We start from the raw sequence: 20,545 nt of genomic DNA, 5'->3' as shown, positions 1-20,545 counted from the left end.
ATATATCCACACACATACATATATATACCACATACTACATACATACATATATGCATACATACATGTATACATACACACAGTGGAATATTATTCAGCCATAAAAAATGAATGAAATCTTGCCATTTGCAAAGACATACATGGAACAAGAGAGTATAATGCTAAGTGAAATAAGTCAGAAAGACAAATACCGTATGATTTCATATGTGCAATTTAAGAAACAACAAATGAACAAAGCAAAAAAGAGACAAACCAAGAAACAGATTCTTAACTATAGAGAAGAAACAGATGGTTACCAAAAGGGAGGTATGTAGGAGGATTGAAAAAATAGGTAAAGGGGATTAAGAGTATGCTTATCATGATGAGCATGGTGTAATATATGAAACTATTGAATCACAGTATTGTATACCTGAAGTTAATATATGTTAACTATACTGGAATTCAAATAAAAAATAAAGATGAATGGACTTATAATTTCATTAGCTATTGCCGAATTTCCCCTCTATAGGAGTTGTATCATTTTGTAACTCCGACGACAATATATGAAAGGGTATGTTTCCCTTCTGCCTCACCAAAGGCACGTGTTTTCAAAGTTTTGGATTTTTGCCAGTACGATAGAACTGGTAGTCGATACAGTTTTAATTTATATTTCTCTTATTATGACTGAGCTTAAGTATCTTTTCATATGTTTAGGCGCCTTTTATATTTTTCTCTGAATTGCCTTTTTATATCCTTTGCTCATTTTTCTGGTGGGTTATTGTCTGAGAAATCTTGATAAAACATGTCTGGAAAATTCACTGCTATTCCTAAAATCCTCCAATGGTTTCACATCATCCTCAGCATAAAGTTTAACTTCTCTCTTACCATTTTCAACCTGGTAAGCTCTGCTCCACCTATATAAAATCATTTGCCATTTTTTACTGAAATGGTACCATGCTCTCTTACTTCTCGGTACCTATGACCAAGCTGTTGTCTTTTCCTGGAATGGCATGTTTACCCCCTCCCCAAACTTCTGAATTACCCTTTAAAACTTAGCCCCGAATCATTTCCTGCTAAAGTCTACTCAGAGCCTCCGGTAGTTAGTGCTTCTCTTAAGTGTGTCTAGGTGTGTTAATTTTATTTTAGAACTTACTATAGTGGATTATAATTCTCTGCTTTTTGTTGGAAGAGTATATAGATTTTGGATTCAGACACCTCCAAAACATACAATTTGTTTGACTTTGAGTCTCTACTTTTTAACTTATGAAAAAAATTAAAACCTACTTCATAGGATTGTTGCAAAGACTGGATAACAGATGTAGGAGTACAGCTAGGAGACACCTGAAGTAACAAGGACTTGAATGGGCAGAAGGATGGGAAAGAAGGAGGAAATGGGAGGAGGATGTGCAGAATTGGAATGAAAAGGGACTTAGCATGTTAGTTAAGAAAGCAAATGAATGGAAATATTGAGGTTTGGAGACTGGAGAGTGATAGTGTAATTTTTATATCTTTGAGTGATGATGACCTAAAAGATAATTCTTCCAGAATTATTATTTTCCTTATGTTGATTTTGAGTTTTTACAGCAGAGGTCCCCTATCTGACCATTACCAAACTCGGTTTGTTTGTTCGTTTGTTCATTCATTCATTCTTTTCAGCAGATGAGTCTTAAGCTAACGCTGGCTGGTCAGTAGGCTCTTAAAATGTTTCCTGACCATCCTGTCTGAAGTTATGTCTCCCAGTTACCCTCTATTCCATCACCCAGTTTATTTCCTTACTTATGATACTTAACTCTAGTATGGAATTGTTTTTTTTGTCTTTTGTCTCTCTTAATAGAACATAACCTTCACTAGGCTGGGAGGTTTTTTGTCTTCTTCTTTTGCTATATCCTTAATAGCTATTAACATAATAGCTATTCAAAAGATATTAATGGAATAAATTAATTTGGGTAAGCAAGTGTTTATTTTAGGCAGATTTTAAATAAGGATTGATCAAAACTGGTTTCTCTTTAATTCTGTTACAGTGAGATTTAATTCAACTCCATTAGTATTCACTTTGTCCTATCTGGCTTATAATAGCTTTCAGTCAACCCAAAAAGCCACGTTTCATACCCAATCATTAATTGAAACTTAGCTAAATAAATTTATAGCATTTTAACCACTTCTGATTCTTTTTAGAAAGATTACAAACTGGGGCGCCTGGCTGGTTCAGTTGGGGGAGCATGCGAGTCTTGATCTCAGGGTTGTGGGTTCAAGCCAAGATCATAAACTTCTTAAACTAAGCGTAGTTCCACTGGCTGGCAGTATTTTCTTTGTATTATCTTCCTCCTGTTCTGGCATTGGAAATTTAAGTTCCTTGCGGATATGGGGGAAGGAATGTGATTGATTGATTGATTGATTGATTGATGGGTAGATAGATACAGATGGTGGTAGCAATGACACAGCACCTTGGAAATTGTCTTAGAGCAAACTGTGGGCTCATGATTGTAAAACAATTTGGCCTTTGGATCAGGAATGCCCAAGACTACACACCCCCCGCCCCCCCGTTTCGGTGATTTGCTAGGAGGATTCACAGAACTCAGCGTGTAGTTGTACTCGGGATTGTTATGTGTTACAGCGAAAGGGAACAGAGCAAACTCAGCAAGAGGGAAGGCACGTGGGACAAACTGAAGAAACCAGGCACGAGGTTCTAAGCATCCTGCCCCAGTGGGGTCACACAGGACAGGCAACTCCTCCAGCAATACGTAGTGGCAATGTACATGAAATGTTGTCTACCAAAGAACCTCAAGCAAAGACTCGGTGCCCAGGATTTTTATTGGGGAATGGTCAGCTAGGCACCCTCTGTCTGGCACAAATCAAAATCTACCAAAATTCCAGACTCCTAAAAAGAAAACAGGCGAGGTGTCCAGCGTCAATCATGTCGTATAAACACTTTCGGCACAGTGAGACATTCTTATCAGAAAGCGGTGGAAACTCTCCCAAAATACAAATCCCCGGGTGACAGCCAATCTTGGGAGCAGGCCTTTCAAGGGATTGCAGGCTCAGACCTGCTCTATAACTTTTCTGTACCGCCACCTCCTACAATCATAAGTATTCTGGCAACCTTATTCTAGTCCTTCGGATATCTTGGACATACTTAGCCATTTTTTAAAATAGGTGATAGTTAATCATAAAATGGAATGACTGAAATTCAGAGAAGTTAAATGAATTGCCATAGTACAATATTTAATAATGGAAGAGAGTTGGGTTTAGATCCACTTGCTTAGATCCTTAAATTTAGGCCACTTAATACTCTGCCATAGCTGCATGGAAGAACGCAGTGATCTATATAAAATTGGTCACATGCATTTTAAACATAGACAAGACAGTACTACTCTTGAGACATGTGTATTGGCTATATTTCACTTCCATTGTTGGCTTCTTTGTCTCTGGGCAAGGTTTTTTATTGTTAACGAGGGATAACTTTTCTCTCTGTCTTTTCTTTCCCAGGAAAATCTAATGTAATGGATGCACTTAGTTTTGTAATGGGAGAGAAAACAGCTAATTTAAGAGTGAAAAATATTCAAGAACTCATTTATGGAGCACATATTGGAAAACCTGTCTCTTCTTGTGCGAGTGTAAAAATTGTGTACGTGGAGGAAAGTGGAGAGGAGAAAACATTTACAAGGATTATCCGAGGTATTTTTTTTGTAGATACTTGCTTATGAGTCCTTTGATTTTTCAAAAGTTAAGTCAGATGACCTGTTTTTTAATTATTTGAAGGGCGTGATTTATTATTTCACTGGCATAGTAAACTAGAGATTTGGAGTTTTTTTGTTTTCCTCTCTCTCTTGGATTGCAAATCTCAGAAGTAAATGATAGAACCTGTATGAGTCTCCACTAAGACTCTTTTTAAAGCAGACATATTTGTTCAAATTTCTCAAATGTCAAATAGCATTTTTCTACTGGTTCTTAGGTTAAAATGATGGAAGTTCTTTACGTATGTTTAACTTTCTTAGTGGTGAACTGAGGATATGTATATATACAGATATATATATATCTATATATATATAGATATATATATATACACACACATATATATATATACACACACACACATACACATACATACTTACTAAAGTTTAGAGAAAGAGAGACCATGCATGTGTGTGTGAGCAGGGGAGGGGCAGAGAGAGAATCCCAAGCAGGCTCCACACTGTCAGCAGGAGCCTGGCACAGGGCTCAGTCTTACAAGTCATGAGATCATGACCTGAGCCGAAACAAGAGTCATATGCTTAGCCAACTGAGCTACCCAGATGCCCCTGTATTTTTGGTTTGTATAGAAAGTTTTTCTACCACTGAGTAGCAATTTGCGTGAAATATATGAATTTGTATTTTGTGATTTAAATCCTATAATTCCTGTTTCCTGAAGAAGCAAGATTGAGAGTTGTTTATGAATATCTTTTCTATATGTTCAGAGTTTACAGAGCCTCCATAATATAGGCATGTCTTGGTTTTGGTTTTTTGTTTTTGATATTTCATTCTGGTCCATTAGAACATGGGCTTAATTTTCTAATGTATAAATACTATTTTATTAATAAATACTTGTATACCTATACCTCAATGTGTAATTTAAGTATTTTTACCACTTTATCACCTAGGTATCTTTATTGGTGAATTCTCTTTCTCACTTTTGGGTTTTTACTCAAAAGTCTCTGTTTCAGTAAGGATTCTCTAGCCTACTCTTTATTTACTAAATCGTCATAAATTTATTTTTCCCATCTTTATTGGGGTATAATTGACAGGTAAAAAACTGCATGTATTTAGGGGCACCTGGCTGGCACGGTTGGCAGAACATGTGACTCCTGAGCTTGAGGTTGTGGGTTTGAGCCCCAGGTTGGGCCTGGAGCTTACTTTAAAGGAAAAAGAAAAAGAAAAAATGTTAATTTCACAAAATTGCATGTATTTAAAACATGTATGTTTTAATATACATTGTGAAGTCAGTACCACAGTTGAGCTAATTAATACGTATCACCTTACGTAGTTACCGTTCTCTTTGCATGCAGGCACTACTGTTGCGTGTGTTTGTGGTGAGAATACTTGAGATCTACCCTCTTAGCAGATTTGAAGTTTATAATACAAATTGTTAACTGTAGTCACGTTGCTATATACTAGATCCCCGGAACTTAGCATCTTGCATAACGGAAACTTTATAATACGTGACCAACATCTCCCCCCATTTTTTCTCCCCTTGGCCACTGGCATCCACCATTCTGTTCTGTTTCTATGAGTTTGACTATTTTAGATTCCACATATAGGTGCGTTCGTGCAGTATTTCTGGGCTCTCTATTCTGTGCCATTGGTTTCTGTGTCTGTTTTTATGCCAGTGCCATACTGTTTGCATTACTGTGGCTTTGTGATATATGTTCAGACCAGAAGTGCAATGCCTCAGCTTTGTTTTTGCTCTTAGCCCATCTGTCTTAGTTTGTTTGGGCTGCTGTAACAAAACACCACAGACTAGATAGCTTATAAATAATAAAAACTTATTCCACAGTTCCGAAGGCTGGGAGTCCAAGCTCAGGCTGCCAGTATGGTCAGATGAGGGGCTCTCTTCTGGGGTGCATACAGCTCATTGTGTTCTCACATGGTGGAAGGAACTCGGGAGCTCTGTGGGGTCTCTTTTATAAGCCCACTAATCCCATTCATGAGGGCTCCACGGTCACAACTTAATCACCTCCCAAAGGCCCCACCTTCTAATACCGTTAGGATTTCTACATATGAATTGGGGGGGGGGCATAAGCATTCATCCTGCAACACTATCATGTTTAAAATTGTAATGTCTGTTCTCTGTCACAGAAACTTCCATATCCCCTTCCCAGCTCTCTTTTACTTCTTAGCACTTAACACTTTCTCACATCTTTATTGTACTTACATATCTCATTTTTGTCTGCACTGTGGGATATATAAGCTCCTCGAGATCCAGACTGTCCTCCGTTTTGTTCACTGCTATAGAATTCTCCTTGGCATAGAGTAGACATTCAATAATTGTTGACTGATTAAATGCGTTTATTAATAACACCTATGTTGTCACATGACTGGCCACTTCAATAAGAAAAATAATTTTACTAACCTTTGAATAGTTGTTACGCGTCTGGTATTTATAGTTCCAATAACAGTTTTATTCTCTTAGGGGGATGCTCGGAATTTCATTTTGATGATAATCCCGTGAGTCGTTCTGCTTACATAGCCGAGTTGGAAAAGATAGGCGTAATGGTCAAAGCACGGAACTGTCTCGTTTTTCAGGTAAGGAGCTGTACTAGTTTAGTTGGCTCACGATTTTGAAAATGCATCCATATATTTTATGTTGATGTGCTTTACTGTTTTTGAAAGGGAACTGTAGAGTCGATTTCAATGAAAAAACCCAAAGAAAGAACCCAGTTTTTTGAGGAAATCAGCACTTCAGGAGAGCTCATAGGAGAATATGAGGAAAAGAAAAGAAAGTTACTGAAAGCTGAAGAGGATGCACAGTTTAATTTTAATAAGAAAAAAAATGTGGCTGCAGAGCGCAAACATGCAAAGTTAGAGAAAGAAGAGGTAAGGCGGCGTCATGAAGATGAAACCAGGAACTGTTGGATACAAAGTCTTTTGTCCGTCAGCATTGCTAGGTATTGGCTTTGGGTTACCAAAAAGATTTTTTTTTTATAATGTAAGACAAATAAGGCCCACTATTCATTAAAAATAAGCTTTTTGACGTAGTCTCTACTGTTTTGTTTCCTAAATAGGCATTGCTACCTGAAGTACAAAAATGTCTGATTTTCCCAACTAAAAATAAGCTTGAGGGGTGTATATCTTACATGGCATAGGCTTTCAACTTTTGGATCTTGTCCCTTTACACTCTTATAAATTCTTGAGGTCCCCAAAGAGTTTCTGACTGATATTTACTGTGTTTGAAATTAAAACTGAGAAATTTAAGAAATATATTATAATGATCAATGTAAAAACAGCAATAAGAAACATTACACGTTAATATAAATAACATACTTTTATGAAAAATAATTGCATTTTGTAAAACTAACCAGAAGGGTGACGTTGTTTTACATATTTATAATCTCCTTAATATATGGCTTAAAGGAAGACAGGTGAATGCTCCTATCTCCTTCTGTATTAAATCTTATTTACGTTAAGGCCTAGCAGCTTTACCCACCATTGGCTTTTGCACCATCAGTGTAAATGTCAACACAATGAAAAAGGCAAATGAAGTCTTACTATTATTATGGAAAGAGTTTTGACTTCAGGGGCTCCCTAAAAGGGTATTGGGAACCTCTAGGAGGCCAGAGGCATGCTTTGCATATGCTGTTCTGTGGTATTTCTTGGTGCCCTTTACAATGCCTAGTAGAGTACCTCATTTATGGTTGATAGTTCTTTGCGTTTAGAGTGATCTTTGTCAGCGTACCTGGGTGGCTCAGTCAGTTAAGCATCCGATTTTGGCTCAGGTCATGATCTCGTGGTTCGTGGGTTTGAGCCCCACGTTGGGCTCTGTGCTGAGAGCTTGGAGACTCCTTCGGATTCTGTGTCTCCCTCTCTTTCTGCCCCTCCCCTGCTCACACTCTGTGTGTGTGTGTGTCTGTCTCCCTCAAAAATAAACATTAAAAAAAATTTAGATCTTTGTCAAATGCAAATCAGACTCTGTTCTCTTTTTTTTAATTTTTAAATGTTTATTTTTGAGAGAGAGCTAGCAAGCGTGAGTGGGGGAGGGGCAGAGAGGGAGGGAGAGAGAGAATCCCAAGCAGGCTCCTCGCTGTCAGTGCAGAGCCCAAAGTGGGGCTCGGACCCACGAACCATGAGATCATGACCTGAGCCAAAACCAAGAGTTGGACGCTCAATGGACTGAGCCACCAAGGCGCCCCAAATTTTGTCTTTCTCTTGCACAAAACCTCCATCAGTGGAGTGCTTCCCACTAGTGTCCCTGTCCAGCCTACTGACCTAGACCATCACCCACCTCTCAAGCGTTGGTTTCCTCTACTCTCCCACCACACTGGCCTTTACTACTTATTGAACATACCGTCCTCACTTCTAGCTTGAAGCTTTTGCTATTTCCTCTGCTTGGATAGCTGTATGCCTGATTTTTTTCATGGCCAATACTCTCTCATTCAAGGTGTTTCATTGCCATTTTCTCAGGTAGGCATTTGCTATCCACACCCCCAATCTAAATTGGCCTTCCCCTCCCTGGTACGGTTGTATTACCCTATTGTTTGTTTTGTAACGTCTATTGCTGCATGAAATTATCTTGTTTATTATTTGTTTGCTTGTTTAATCTCTAATCCCCCCCCCCTCCCGTTAGAACAACTAGATTATAAGCTTGTAAGAGCAGGGACTTTTTCTGTCTTCTTCCTTCCTATATTCCCAGCAACAGAGGCCTGGCACATAGTAGGCAGTCAGTAATATTTGAAGAAATAAAAGTGTTGTGTTTCTCACTGTGATGTTTGTTTCTTCATATTTTTACATGTGCGTATGTGTCCTTGGGTTTGTTAGTGGTAAGGGGTGGTATTGGTGAGAGTCAGACTATGTTTCTCATAATATACTGAAACAGCTTTCAGAAAGTAGAGTCGCAGAACATTAAACATTATGAGGACAGTTAGAATCGTTGAATTTCCTATTTGTTACAGTGTCATGGCAGATGGCTTTTTACCTGTTACTTGGAATATGTCATTGATTAGGAGATTTTCTCTCAAGGCAGCCCATTCCTTTATTCCTTTATTCCTTTATTAAGAGTACAAATGGTAAAGAAATTCTTCCATTGTCCATATACTTTAGAATTTTAATATTCCTGTTCTATTAATAGAAAAATTATATCTTATAGCAGGAGTTTTACCCGGGATTCTTGGATTTAATGTTGCTAGGGACCTATAAGTCATTCAACTTTCTTCAGTTTACAAATGAGGAAACTGATAGCAGAAATGTTAATGGTGAGGCACCTGGGTGGCTCAGTTGGTTAAGTGTCCAGCTCTTGATTTTGGCTCAGGTCATGATCTCACAGTTTGTGAGATTGAGCCCTACATTGGGCTAAGCGCTGACAGTGCGGTGCCTTCTTGGGATTCTCTCTCTCTCTCTCTCTCTCTCTCTCTCTCTCTCCCTCTCTCTCCCTCTCCTTCTCTCTCTGCCCCTCCCACATGCGTGTGCAGGCTCTCAAAATAAATAACTAGAAACTTTAAAAAAAAGAAACGTTAATGGACTTGCCATACTCTGAGGTCCAAGGTCCAAACAAATGCGATGAGGACCCAGGTTAGCAGGTGCCACTTCATTGTTCTTACCACCATATCACTGAGTATATGAGAATAAAATCTGGTTTACTGGTTTGTTGTGTATGTGTACACAGAAACCTCCAAATAATGCTACTTTTGACAAGCATTAACTTCATAAATTTGATAACTTGTGAATGATACTTAAAAAATAAATAATTTGATTCCTTAGAGATCATCTGTTGGTACTCTCACTGAGTTTATGAAAGGTCAACTTCAGGATATTCCCTTTTAACTGTTACGGAATTGTACTGTTTTATAGGCAGAACGTTACCAGAGTCTCCTTGAAGAACTGAAAATAAACAAAATACAATTACAGCTTTTCCAACTATATCATAATGAAAGGAAAATTCATTTTCTGAACACCGAGTTAGAGCGTGTGAACAGGAATTTGAGTGTCACAAAAGAGTCTCTTTCTGATCATGAAAACATAGTTAAAGCCAAGAAAAAGGAACATGGAGTGCTAACTAGAAAACTACAACAAACAGAAAAAGAGTTAAAGTGAGTTTTAAAACATAGTTATTAACAGTTAGGTTTTATGTACATTGATAAAAAAATAAAAATAAGTGACATTTTGAAAGTTGATTTTTTAGATAAACTTTTTACTTCGGAATACTTTTAGATATACAGAAAAATTCCAAAGATAGTAAGAGTTCCCATATTCCCCACATTCAGTTTCTCCTACTTGATAACATTATTAATACGATACATGTGTCAGAATTAGTGAACCAGTGTTCATGCACTATTGTTAAGTGAAGTCCATGGTTGACTAATATTTTCTCTCTTTTCCCCAGTGTCTTTTGTCTCTGGTCCAGGACACTATGTTACATTTGTTATCCTGTTTCTGTGGGCTCCTCTTGGCTGTGACAGTTTCTCAGCCTTTCCTTGTTTTTGATGACCTAGATAATTTTGAGCCATATTGGTCAGGTGTTTTTGTAGAACGTCTCTTAATTTGGATTTGCCCGATAGTTTCTCATCATTAGTCAAGGTTTATGGATTTTGAAGGGGAAGGCCGTAGGGGGTAAAATGTCCTTCTCATCACATCGGGAATATCTACATATAATATGTTATATGACCTAGCATTTGTCTAATACATCATAATATGAGTTGCCATCATTGTTGATGTTGACCTTCTCTTGCCTGTCCGTAACCTCCATGGCAGTAGCGAGCAACCTGGCTTCCATGGTCAGCCGGTCATTTTCAGTTCTAGTAATCATCTATAGCGGTACTGCTGATGTTAACCCATACCCTCATGGGGAGCAACTTTGGCAATGAGAGTACAGTGCCTGTGCACAGGTCCTCTTGCTTTTAGTTTTATAGACTTGACTCATTTTCAGAGTTACTTAGGTTAGCACCTTTCCTCCCAATCCCCTTCAGGAAGGTGATTTCATACATTGGTAATACAGTAGATTCTTTGGTCACATTTTGTATTCCATCTGGATCCCTTAGCCTCCTAAGTGATTTTTTTAATTTGTATACATTACATTAAGGTTCACTTTTGGTGCCATGAAGTTCTATGGGTTTTCACACATGTACGATGTCCTATATCCACCATTATGGTATCATACAGAGTGGTTTACCACTCAAAAAATTTCCCTGTGCTCCACCTGTTCAGTACCTCCCCCTCAACCTCCGGAAATCACTGATCTGCTTATAGTCTCTGAAAGTCAATTTTTAAAGTTTATTTTTAAATGTATGATTTGATCAAAAGAACTTCCTTCCCTTATATAGTATAGATTTAATTTACTTTAAAGCAAACTTTATTTTCTTTTTAGATCTCTTGAAGCACTTTTAAATCAGAAAAGGCCTCAATACATTAAAGCCAAAGAAAATACTTCTCACCACCTCAAGAAATTAGATGTGGCTAAGAAATCAATAAAGGACAGTGAAAAACAATGTTCTAAACAGGAAGAGGACATAAAGGCCCTGGAGACAGAGCTGGTTGATTTAGATGGTGCATGGAGAAGTTTTGAGAAGCAGGTTGAGGAAGAACTCTTATACAAAGGGCGAGACATTGAACTAGAAGCCAGTCAGGTGAACAAGTCAACATATGAGAAAACTTTCTATTATTTCAGCTTCTTAGCAATAACTTAAAGGATGTCCTCTCTGATATTTTAAGAGATTGATCTCAGACAATCCTCATCTCAGTGATGGGGATTGAAATTTTTCAGCCTATATGCAGAATGTATCTTTAGGGTATTTTTATTTTATAAGATCCGATGGCATTATAACCTTTATGAGTTCATTGAAGTCATAGAAAATACTTCAACAAGACCACATGGTATCATTTTGTAATAAAATTAGGTAATTGATATTCTTACGTTTTTGAGGTAATCATTTTTTCCTTACGGATATTATAAAAACTTAAAAATCAAATATACGTGGCTTTGAAGAAACATGACCACTTAATTGGCAGGAGGGAAGTTGATTGAGGTGGTTTAAATGTGGTGGTGAATTAATATGCAATTTGGTATGTAAGATTTAATTATAACAAATGGGAAAAAAATAATTGACAAATTGGTAGTAGAGCTCCCATAATTTTTAATTCAGAGTTTTCAAACATTCTCTCAACTGACTTTTTATCATATATCTTTCATTAATGTTATGATAATTTTACATCATAAAATATATACCAAAATAACTATATAAATAAAATATTTGATTTTATATGAACTCCTTGCATGTGGACTGTTCATGAGTTTAATCTCCTTCTTGTTTTATTTTTTAATCCCCCTTCTCTTTAAGTTTTTCTTGCAGAGACTTTATAGAGTTGGTTTTGAATCCTTATCTGTCTCTCTATCTAGGCAGTTTTAAATAAGAAGAGGTTCATTTTACGTTCACATTATCTTACCTGGAAAAGATAACCAATTATGATCTGATTTATTTAAAACTGATAAGATTATCTTCTAGTCAAAGGATATCACATAAAAATTTCCTCTCGTGTTTCTTCTGTGAGTTAGTAATATTTTAATACTCCTTATACAGCTGGATCGTTATAAAGAACTTAAGGAACAAGTAAGAAAGAAAGTGGCTATAATGACCCAACAACTGGAAAAGCTGCAGTGGGAACAGAGGGCTGATAAAGAAAGACTGGCATTCGAGAAGAGGAGGCATGGAGAAGTTCAGGTACCTCTGTTTGTGCAGTCGTGACGGGGAGTTACCATCAATGAAATGGTATTCTCTTTTTATGTCAGCTTTTCGGTGTAGTAATGGATTGACGTTAGGCATAAGCAATTAATTTTAAAAATTCTGGATTCCTTGTTTTGCCACTGAGTGTCCTTTAGGTGCTCCTTCATCATGGTCTAAGATAGAAGCAGAAAGCACCTTCTTTCATGTAATCAGTAAGTGTTTTCTACACACCTGTGTGGTGATGGGCATGAGCAGATCCCACAATTTTGTTTCCTTCATGTGTTTTAGTTCAGTGAGGTGAGGAGGAGGATAAATAAAGAGAAAAAACAGACAAGTATCTTAACGGAGGTGAATGCAAGGCCCTGTGGAAACATCAAGGACACAGCCCAGGAGGAGCCTGGGAGCTTACTGCACTGCGTGGGAAGTGACCGTCAAGGCCGCATGATAGTGCTCTGCCCTCCAGTTAGGCAGACCTGGCTTCCAGCCAGTCTCCTCCTGTCACGGGTCTGTGTAGTCTTGAGAAGTAACCAAATTCTTTAACTTGTCTGGGCTGGGCTTTGATTTCTTCATTTGTGCAAGAGGGACCAATGAGTCTACCTCATAGAGACGGGAAAGTTGAATACGATGAAAGCGTGTGAGAAGACACGAAGTGTCTGGTCTCTTCCTCTATGCCTCATGACCTCGTTTTCCAAAGAGTGAGAATTGGACTCCAAAATTATTATGGCGATTCAGCAGGTCACAAATCGTGGTATTTTATACAGTCGGTGGGCCATCCTAAAAATATGACCATTTCTGATAAGAGTTGTAAAGGGTAAATGGTTCTGAATTATATACACATTTGACTTATAAGTAAATATTTGGAATTTAGAGGAAAACGTTGATTGATTACGTTGCCAGGCACGTTGCATTCGTTGGCTCCTCGACATCTCACAATAATAACAAAGAGTAGGTATTTACTCTAGGGTACAGATGAGGAAACAGGATTGGGATTTCAAAATGAAATGTGTCTGTGGAAATGGGTCTGACGTTTTCCAGAGATAACAGCAATAATATTACAGTGTAGCGTTTATCTGTACATACCACGTATATGGCATTGTGCGGCACTGCTCTGAACCCGATTTATTTATTCAATATTCCGACAAATGTATGAAGTAGATACTAGTATTGTTATGTTCTCATCCTGGATTTTCCTCTTTTCTGAGTTTTCTGCCTTGGTGACTTACGTGCCCATAGATTGGAATGTCATCTGCTGATGACTCCGCAAATCGTATCTCTTCCTCACAACCTCACATATCCAGCTGCTTTGTCACCATCTCCTTTGTGGATGTTGAATAGATCCCTCAAACTTCATCCAAGCCGAGCTTCTGATCTTCACCCCCACATGCTTCCCACACGTAATCTTTCCCATTTTAGGTGATGAAATTCACTCTTACTGGTTGCTCCGACCAGAAAACTTGGGTTCCGTCTTTGACTCCTTCAGGGAATTGTGCCGGCTCCACTTTGTACCAAGTCTCCTATCGCTTCTCCACTGCCCTGCTGGTCCCGATCACCGTCTTCTTGTTTGTTTGTTTGTACCACTCTGATAGCCTGCTAGGTTTTCCTGTTTCCGCTGTCGTCTCCTCTACAACGGCCTCAGCACAGCAGCCGAAGAAATGGTTTTAGTATCTAAGTCAGATCACGACACTTGCTCTTTTTTACTTCCTCCAGTAGCTCGCCATCACACACAAAGTCAGGGTCCTTGAGTGCCCTCCATAGAGCTACCTGATCGCTCACCCCCCCCCCCCCCCGCCCAGTTTACCTTTCAAATCTCCGCTTTATCTGTTCTCCCTCTTACTCCCTGTGATCTGGCTGTACTGGCCTCCTGGAACATGTTGGACATATTTCTGCCTTCAGGCCTTTGCACCGGTTATTCCTCTGCTAGGAACAAGCTTGCCCTACATTTCTTCATTTGCCACTCCCTCACTTCCTGCAAGTCTTTGCTCAGATGTTGCTTTCTCGTTGAAGCCTACCCCGACCTCCCTATCTAAAATTATACTACCCACCACACTCCTGCTGGCCTTGCCCCGGCTCTGTTCTCCCAAAGTGTTTCTCTCCTAACACATGATTTAATTTCCATACTATATTTGTCTGCCTTCCCCCTCTAGAAAGTTAACTCCACAAAAGCGGGGAGATGTTTGTCTGTTTTGTTCACCGATACAACCCAAGTGTCTAGAATAGTTCCTTATCCAGAAGGGATAATCAGTAAATATTCGATGGACGAATTTCACGGATGAAGGAATCAAGGCACAACATGGTTAACTTGACTAAACGAGTAAGTGGAGGAACTGGGATTTAGTTCCAGGCGCTTTGTCTCCACAGTCAGTCTTCTTCACCATACACTGCACGCCTCTCACGTTAGGCATGTTGTGAATTGGCAGGTGAAAAGACGACCAAGAATGAAAGGCGAACTATGTGAGAATCATGAGTGGAAGAGAGAACGTTTTGTGGAAGGAGAAAAACAGATGTAGTACCAAAGCAGTAACTACTTTAAGACACTTGTAGCATTTGCATCACATTGTAAAATTGTACACTGATTTCAGTAAATACTCTTTGTACATTTTTCCCTTTGTACATGCTAGTTTTGGGAAAACCTCCTCATCTTTACATATTAAATTCTGTAGTTACTCACACTGCAAAGCCTTCTCGGGCCCACTTTTTCTTCCCACCAAAAACCTGAAACTAATTTATTCCTTATCTAATTACTCGTTGGGCTTAATCTGCATCTAAGGGCTTTTATCAGATTGAATAAGAAGTACAGTTCATTTGGTACCAGTTCCACTAGACTGGAAGCTTTTAAAGGCAGGGTTTGTAACAGTGTTCGTTGTAAACCATGTACTTAGATGTCAGTAAGCAGTGGTTGAGTTGCAGCTGTCTCTTTTTTTTTAATGTTTATGTGACAGAGAGCACACATGCATACACGTGAGTGGGAGAGGGGAAGGCAGGGAGAGAATCCCAAGCAGGCTCCATGCTGTCAGCACAGAGCCTGACACGGTGCGTGATCTCACGAGCCGTGAGATCATGACCCGAAGTGAAATCCAGTGTCAGGCGCCCTGTGGCTGTCTTTTGAATACAAACACATCGGTAGTAGAAGAGGAACATGTCAGGTTGGAGACAGATGGAGACGTCTGTACCCAGACTCAGTTTCCCACAGGACGGGAGGAGCTTTAACTTCCCACAGATCCTGAGATCACAAGGTTCTGGGCGGTGTTTGCTTCTCCCAGACAACTGCGTGATCAGCCGGCATCTGAAATCCAGAAGACCCGGTACCAAAACAGTCTGATTATCCTCTATTGTGTGTCGAGCAGAACACCCAGGCCTTAACCACTTCTCCATGGGAAGACCCTGGCCTTTTCCATTTTCTTCATTAAAGCCCATTCTTTAAACTAAGCCATATCTGAAGTTTGTTCTGAGCTCTTGGCGTAACAGATGGTGACCTTGATAAGTATTGACCACAGAGGAGCCCAGCTGGCGTGATACAAGGCCTGGGAGTGGCCAGAGCAAAGGCAGAGGCAGGTGTTTCCGATTGACTTAATTTGGTATGCCTCGTTCATCTTGTTTTTGCTTCTTTGGAATTCTTTTTTGTTGTTGAAAGTTTTATTTTTTTAATGTTTATTTTTGAGAGAGAGAGACACAAACTATGAGCAGGAGAGGGGCAGAGAGAGAGGGGGGGGACACAGAATCGGAAGCAAGCTCCAGGCTCTGAGCTGTCAGCACAGAGCCTGACGCGGGGCTCGAACCCGTGAACTGTGGGATCATGACCTGAGCCGAAGTCGGACGCTTAACTGACTGAGCCACCCAGGCGCCCCTCTTTGAATGGAATTCTTAAGTTTGTGATAATAGAATTTCAGTATAACGACTCTAATTGTGAAATGTGTGAGTTCTAGAGAAAAGGAACTATGTCTTGCTTATTTTTATAACTCCGGCACCTAGCACAGTAGATGTTTCTTCAGTGAATTTGTATTACAAATGAGTAAAATGACATAATTATCTTCATAGAATATATTTTTCCTTTTCCAGATGAAAATTTTGTCATTTCATCTGCTATTATATACTGAAAAGGAATTGTTTTTACTTTGGTACGCTCCTGGTTTTAGATCACTTAGTAATGGAGTCAGAAAGGTTAATCTGGCTGTAGTGCACGGGGTGAATACGGGAAAGGTTAGATACGAAACCTTGAAGGCTAGTACAGCACTTGTATTTAGTGATACAGTGAATGGAGCAAGACTTTTGCAAAGTCCTAGTCTCACAAGCCCATGGTTGCCTTCCAGGTGCCTATGCTGTTTGTAACACCAAGTAGCTGCCCTAGAATTACTGTCTACTTGTGTGTCTCCCACCAGCCCTCGGTCCTTGAGAGCAGAGACTCTATCCTGTTCATTATTATATCTCTAGTTCCCAGTACATGGCAGCCAGGGAATAAATATTTATTGAATGAATTAGTTTGAGGGACAGATAAGAAATGTGTAGATATTTGAAGATCAACCCTTAGAGTTTGGAGTTGCCAAATATCTAGTGAATGGTGGAGCCAGGATTTGAACCTTGACCCTTACAAACTCAAAGCTCTATGCTTTACTGTCTTTTCAGAGTTAAACCTTGCTCTTATAGGTGTTTTCATATGGTTATATTTGATATATTTCAAGTTTAGAACATTTTACAATTCTCTAGTAACTTCTAGGAGGATAGTGAAAAATAACTTCATTTGGAGTTGCTGTAATTGATTTTAAGTTTTCTTCCTGTTTTAGGAAAATCTAAAACAAATAAAAGAGCAGATAGAAGATCATAAAAAACGAATAGAGAAGTTGGAAGAATATACGAAAACATGCATGTGGGTACAGGGGAAATTCTCGTGGCTTTCTTATGTCTCAAGGGGCTGGTATATTCGGGGTATTTCTGTGACATAGAAGCTTCCACTGTATCATAATGTTCTCACTCCTGCGGTTTTTTTCTTTTTTAAAAAAATGGTTATTTGTTTTGAGCGGGGAAGGGGCAGAGAGAGAAGGAGAGAGAGAGAATCCCAAGCGGGCTCCATACTCAGCATGGAGCCCAACGTGGGGCTCGATCCCATGACCGCAAGATCACGACCTGAACTGAAATCAAGAGTTGGACATTTAACCAACTGAGCCATCCAGGGGCCCCTCACTCCTCCATTTTTTTCATTTCATTGTAGATGATTAAAAATTATACTTAACCACATAAGTAAATACACTATTTAAGTTTTAAAATATAAACTTTCAAGTGATGAAACTTGAAATGTTGGTATTGATGTTTTATAATAAGTTATGTCACGATAGCTGGCATGACCCGATTGTCCTCCCACTAAGATTTTTGTTTTTCATTGGCATTTACTTATTGTTAAGCCCACAACGACTCCTCTGATTATAGTGATCTATCCTTACTTTCACTTTCTCAGTCTTCAGAAATGTGTATCTTCTGAATCAACAAAGAATGATCAAAATCTCTTTGCCCATGTCCGGTGCTGAGCTTATTTTATTGTCGTTTTCATCATTTAAAATTGATAAGCACTATTCCATTCCCCTACAGTGCCAGACCACAGTATGTTGTATCTTGCAATTAATTTTTTTTCTTTTTGGTAGTAACTTATTGTTATTATCATGTAGGGATTGCTTGAAAGAGAAAAAACAGCAAGAGGAAACCCTAGTGGTTGAAATTGAAAACACAAAATCAAGAATGTCTGAAGTTAATGAAGAATTGAACCTTATTAGAAGTGAATTGCAGAATGCTGGAATTGATAACCATGAGGGAAAACGTCAGCAGAAGAGAGCAGAAGTTCTAGAACACCTTAAAAGACTTTACCCAGATTCTGTGGTAATTAGAAGTGAATAGTTAATTGAAACAAAAGGGCTAAGCTTTCTTATTTGGGATTTTAAAAGTTACCATTACTAGGAAGCAGAATTATTTCAGAAGTCTTTTAGTTTTGTGTTTGATTATTTGTATTTAAAATATAATAGTAGATAATTGTGACAAAATTTAAGTTCCAACAGTGTCTAAAGATAAGTAATTATCTGAGAGAAACCTGGACATTAACAGTATGACCCAGAAAGTCTGAGTTACGACCACTATCCCCATAGGTCACAACACATCGCCTCAAGCCTCATGTTCTTCTTGGTTTTGTTTTGTTTTGTTTTTAATATTTTCAGTTAACCTCAATGGCATACTTTTGAAATAATGATGTTTTATTCTCTAAATCTGTGTATCCACTTCTGCTGATGCATTTCATTAGCTGCAGGACAGCTCCGGTTGTTGGGGCATCAGCTTCACAGAATGACTTCCTCTGCTGTCGGGGTTGTGGTGTCTCACTCTCTTGTCATTAACACCAGGGGACACCGTGCAGTCCTTCTCTTAGGAGGGCCTGTTCTTAGCTTTTGGCCCTGGCAACCTCTTGAACTGTTTTGAAACTGGTCTTCTAGGTAGTGATGGGGGAAGAATAAGGCTGGGTCACACAATCCTTCCCCCCAGTACCAAACAGAATGACGAAACTAGTTTTAAAAAGTAGTTTAACAACCGAAAAAGGAACGGGGCTATTACATCTAATGCCGTAAACTTCAGAAAATGGTGATAGTCCATGATTTAAAAAAAAAAAAAAGAAAAAAAAATTGAACATTTCTTGTTCTTAACTCTGCAGAAGGAAAACTGACAAATTCCTGAGAATTCTCACCTAGTATCCCTTAATCTAGCAACAAGTAAACACAAGTATATACGTGTGTGTGTGTGTGTGTGTGTGTGTGTGTGTGTGTGTGTGTGTGTATGTGTGTGTATGTATGTGTGTATATATATTATATATATTTGTTTCCTTCTGATTCAAAACTAGCGGGTCAGGAAACATAAACCTCTGATGTTCTTAGATGGAAGTAAAGGCCAATTCAAAACCCTGTACCCAAAATGGAATTTTCCCTCCTCCCCCGAGGCAGAGGAACCTTGGTATTGGATATTAATTAAAAACTCAGAAGAAAGAGCAAAGCTCGAGTATTCAGACAAAAGATCTACACAGCCTCAACTCCGCTCTCACTTGCCCCTATCCTCCACGCCATTAGGTGATAGAAAACAGACCAGAAAATACTGAGGAGATAAAACAGAAAATACCTAATTTAGTCCACCACTTGGTGCTCTCAGTTGTAGGTGAGGCGATCAGGAAAGTTATCCACCACAGCAACTGAAAGGTCTGAACAGAGCTGCCCACGTAAGCAAGTTGAAAAGAATCAATACGACAGCTGTAGGTACCTGCAATAATAAAAAGAAAGAGTAATTCAAAAAGCATTTAGAATGGGGCGCCTGAGTGGCTCAGTTGGTTAAGCGTCCAACTTTGGCTCAGGTCGTGATCTCACAGTTCGTGGGTTCAAGCCCCATGTCGGCCTCTGTGCTGATATCTTGGAGCTGGACCCTGCTTCAGATTCTGTGTCTCCCTCTCTCTCTGCCCCTCCCCTGTTCACGCTCTGTCTCTGAAAAAAATTGTTTAAATAAAATGTTTAAAAAAGCATTTAGGAGTCAAAGAGGCTAGTCTGGAAGAAGGTTACTGAACAAAATTCCCCTTAAGTATGGTGTGCTATGGAAAATTTAATAAGAGCTTGAATTCATAAAACCAGATTCACATCTGAGCTAAAACAAAATAAAAAGTAAACCATAGAGCCAAGAAAACAAATCAAGAACAAATATTATTGCTGAACTAATAAGTAAATTGCAAGTAGCGAGGAATGGGTTATGTAGCTGAAAGTCAAATGACTGACCTGGAAGTGAGGTTTGAGTTAATCACAGGTTGAGCGGAGAAGAAAAATACAAACAGCAAGGTAATGAATATTAAAGACAACGATGCCCTATCATAAAGAAATTGGTATTCCTGAAATAGAACCTATTAAATGAAGAAAGAGTAGAAAGATGTAAAATTGAATCTTCAGATATTCTAGGGAGCAGTGATGATACGGGACGGTTGATATGCTGACACTTTCTAGTAAAGTTTTTGATTTTCAGTCTAATTACTTCTTGGCCATTCATCAGATCTCATATAACACTTCTTCATAGGAAGACTTCCCTGGCTTCTCCAGTCAACCTGGTCCCCGTTACATGCGCTCAGGATACTTTGTGTTATCACAGTGTATATTATTCCCGTATTTTGT

At 38.9% G+C, this 20,545-nt stretch overlaps 1 protein-coding gene across 6 annotated transcripts in view; it reads left to right on the top strand.

Annotated features, from left to right (window-relative positions):
• The window catches only part of SMC1B (structural maintenance of chromosomes 1B), an 82,890-nt gene that overhangs the window by 18,065 nt on the left and 44,280 nt on the right, over nucleotides 1-20,545 (top strand). For 3 of the 6 annotated variants that reach the window (XM_078449318.2, XM_078449319.2, XM_078449317.2), the window contains exons 2-9: nucleotides 3,463-3,651; nucleotides 6,143-6,255; nucleotides 6,343-6,546; nucleotides 9,514-9,752; nucleotides 11,027-11,285; nucleotides 12,237-12,377; nucleotides 17,159-17,241; nucleotides 18,035-18,242. In XM_078449318.2, coding sequence (XP_078305444.2) covers nucleotides 3,477-3,651; nucleotides 6,143-6,255; nucleotides 6,343-6,546; nucleotides 9,514-9,752; nucleotides 11,027-11,285; nucleotides 12,237-12,377; nucleotides 17,159-17,241; nucleotides 18,035-18,242 — 1,422 coding nt within the window. In that variant the 5' untranslated portion in view covers nucleotides 3,463-3,476. The remainder of the gene's footprint in view (nucleotides 1-3,462; nucleotides 3,652-6,142; nucleotides 6,256-6,342; nucleotides 6,547-9,513; nucleotides 9,753-11,026; nucleotides 11,286-12,236; nucleotides 12,378-17,158; nucleotides 17,242-18,034; nucleotides 18,243-20,545) is intronic. The other 3 variants (XM_078449320.2, XM_078449321.2, XM_078449322.2) reach the window with 3 other exon arrangements.

Source organism: Panthera onca, chromosome B4 (genome assembly GCF_046562875.1).
Source record: "Panthera onca isolate mPanOnc1 chromosome B4, mPanOnc1 haplotype 2, whole genome shotgun sequence".
Lineage (NCBI taxonomy): Eukaryota > Metazoa > Chordata > Mammalia > Carnivora > Felidae > Panthera > Panthera onca.
This window is presented reverse-complemented; position numbering and strand designations above follow the sequence as displayed.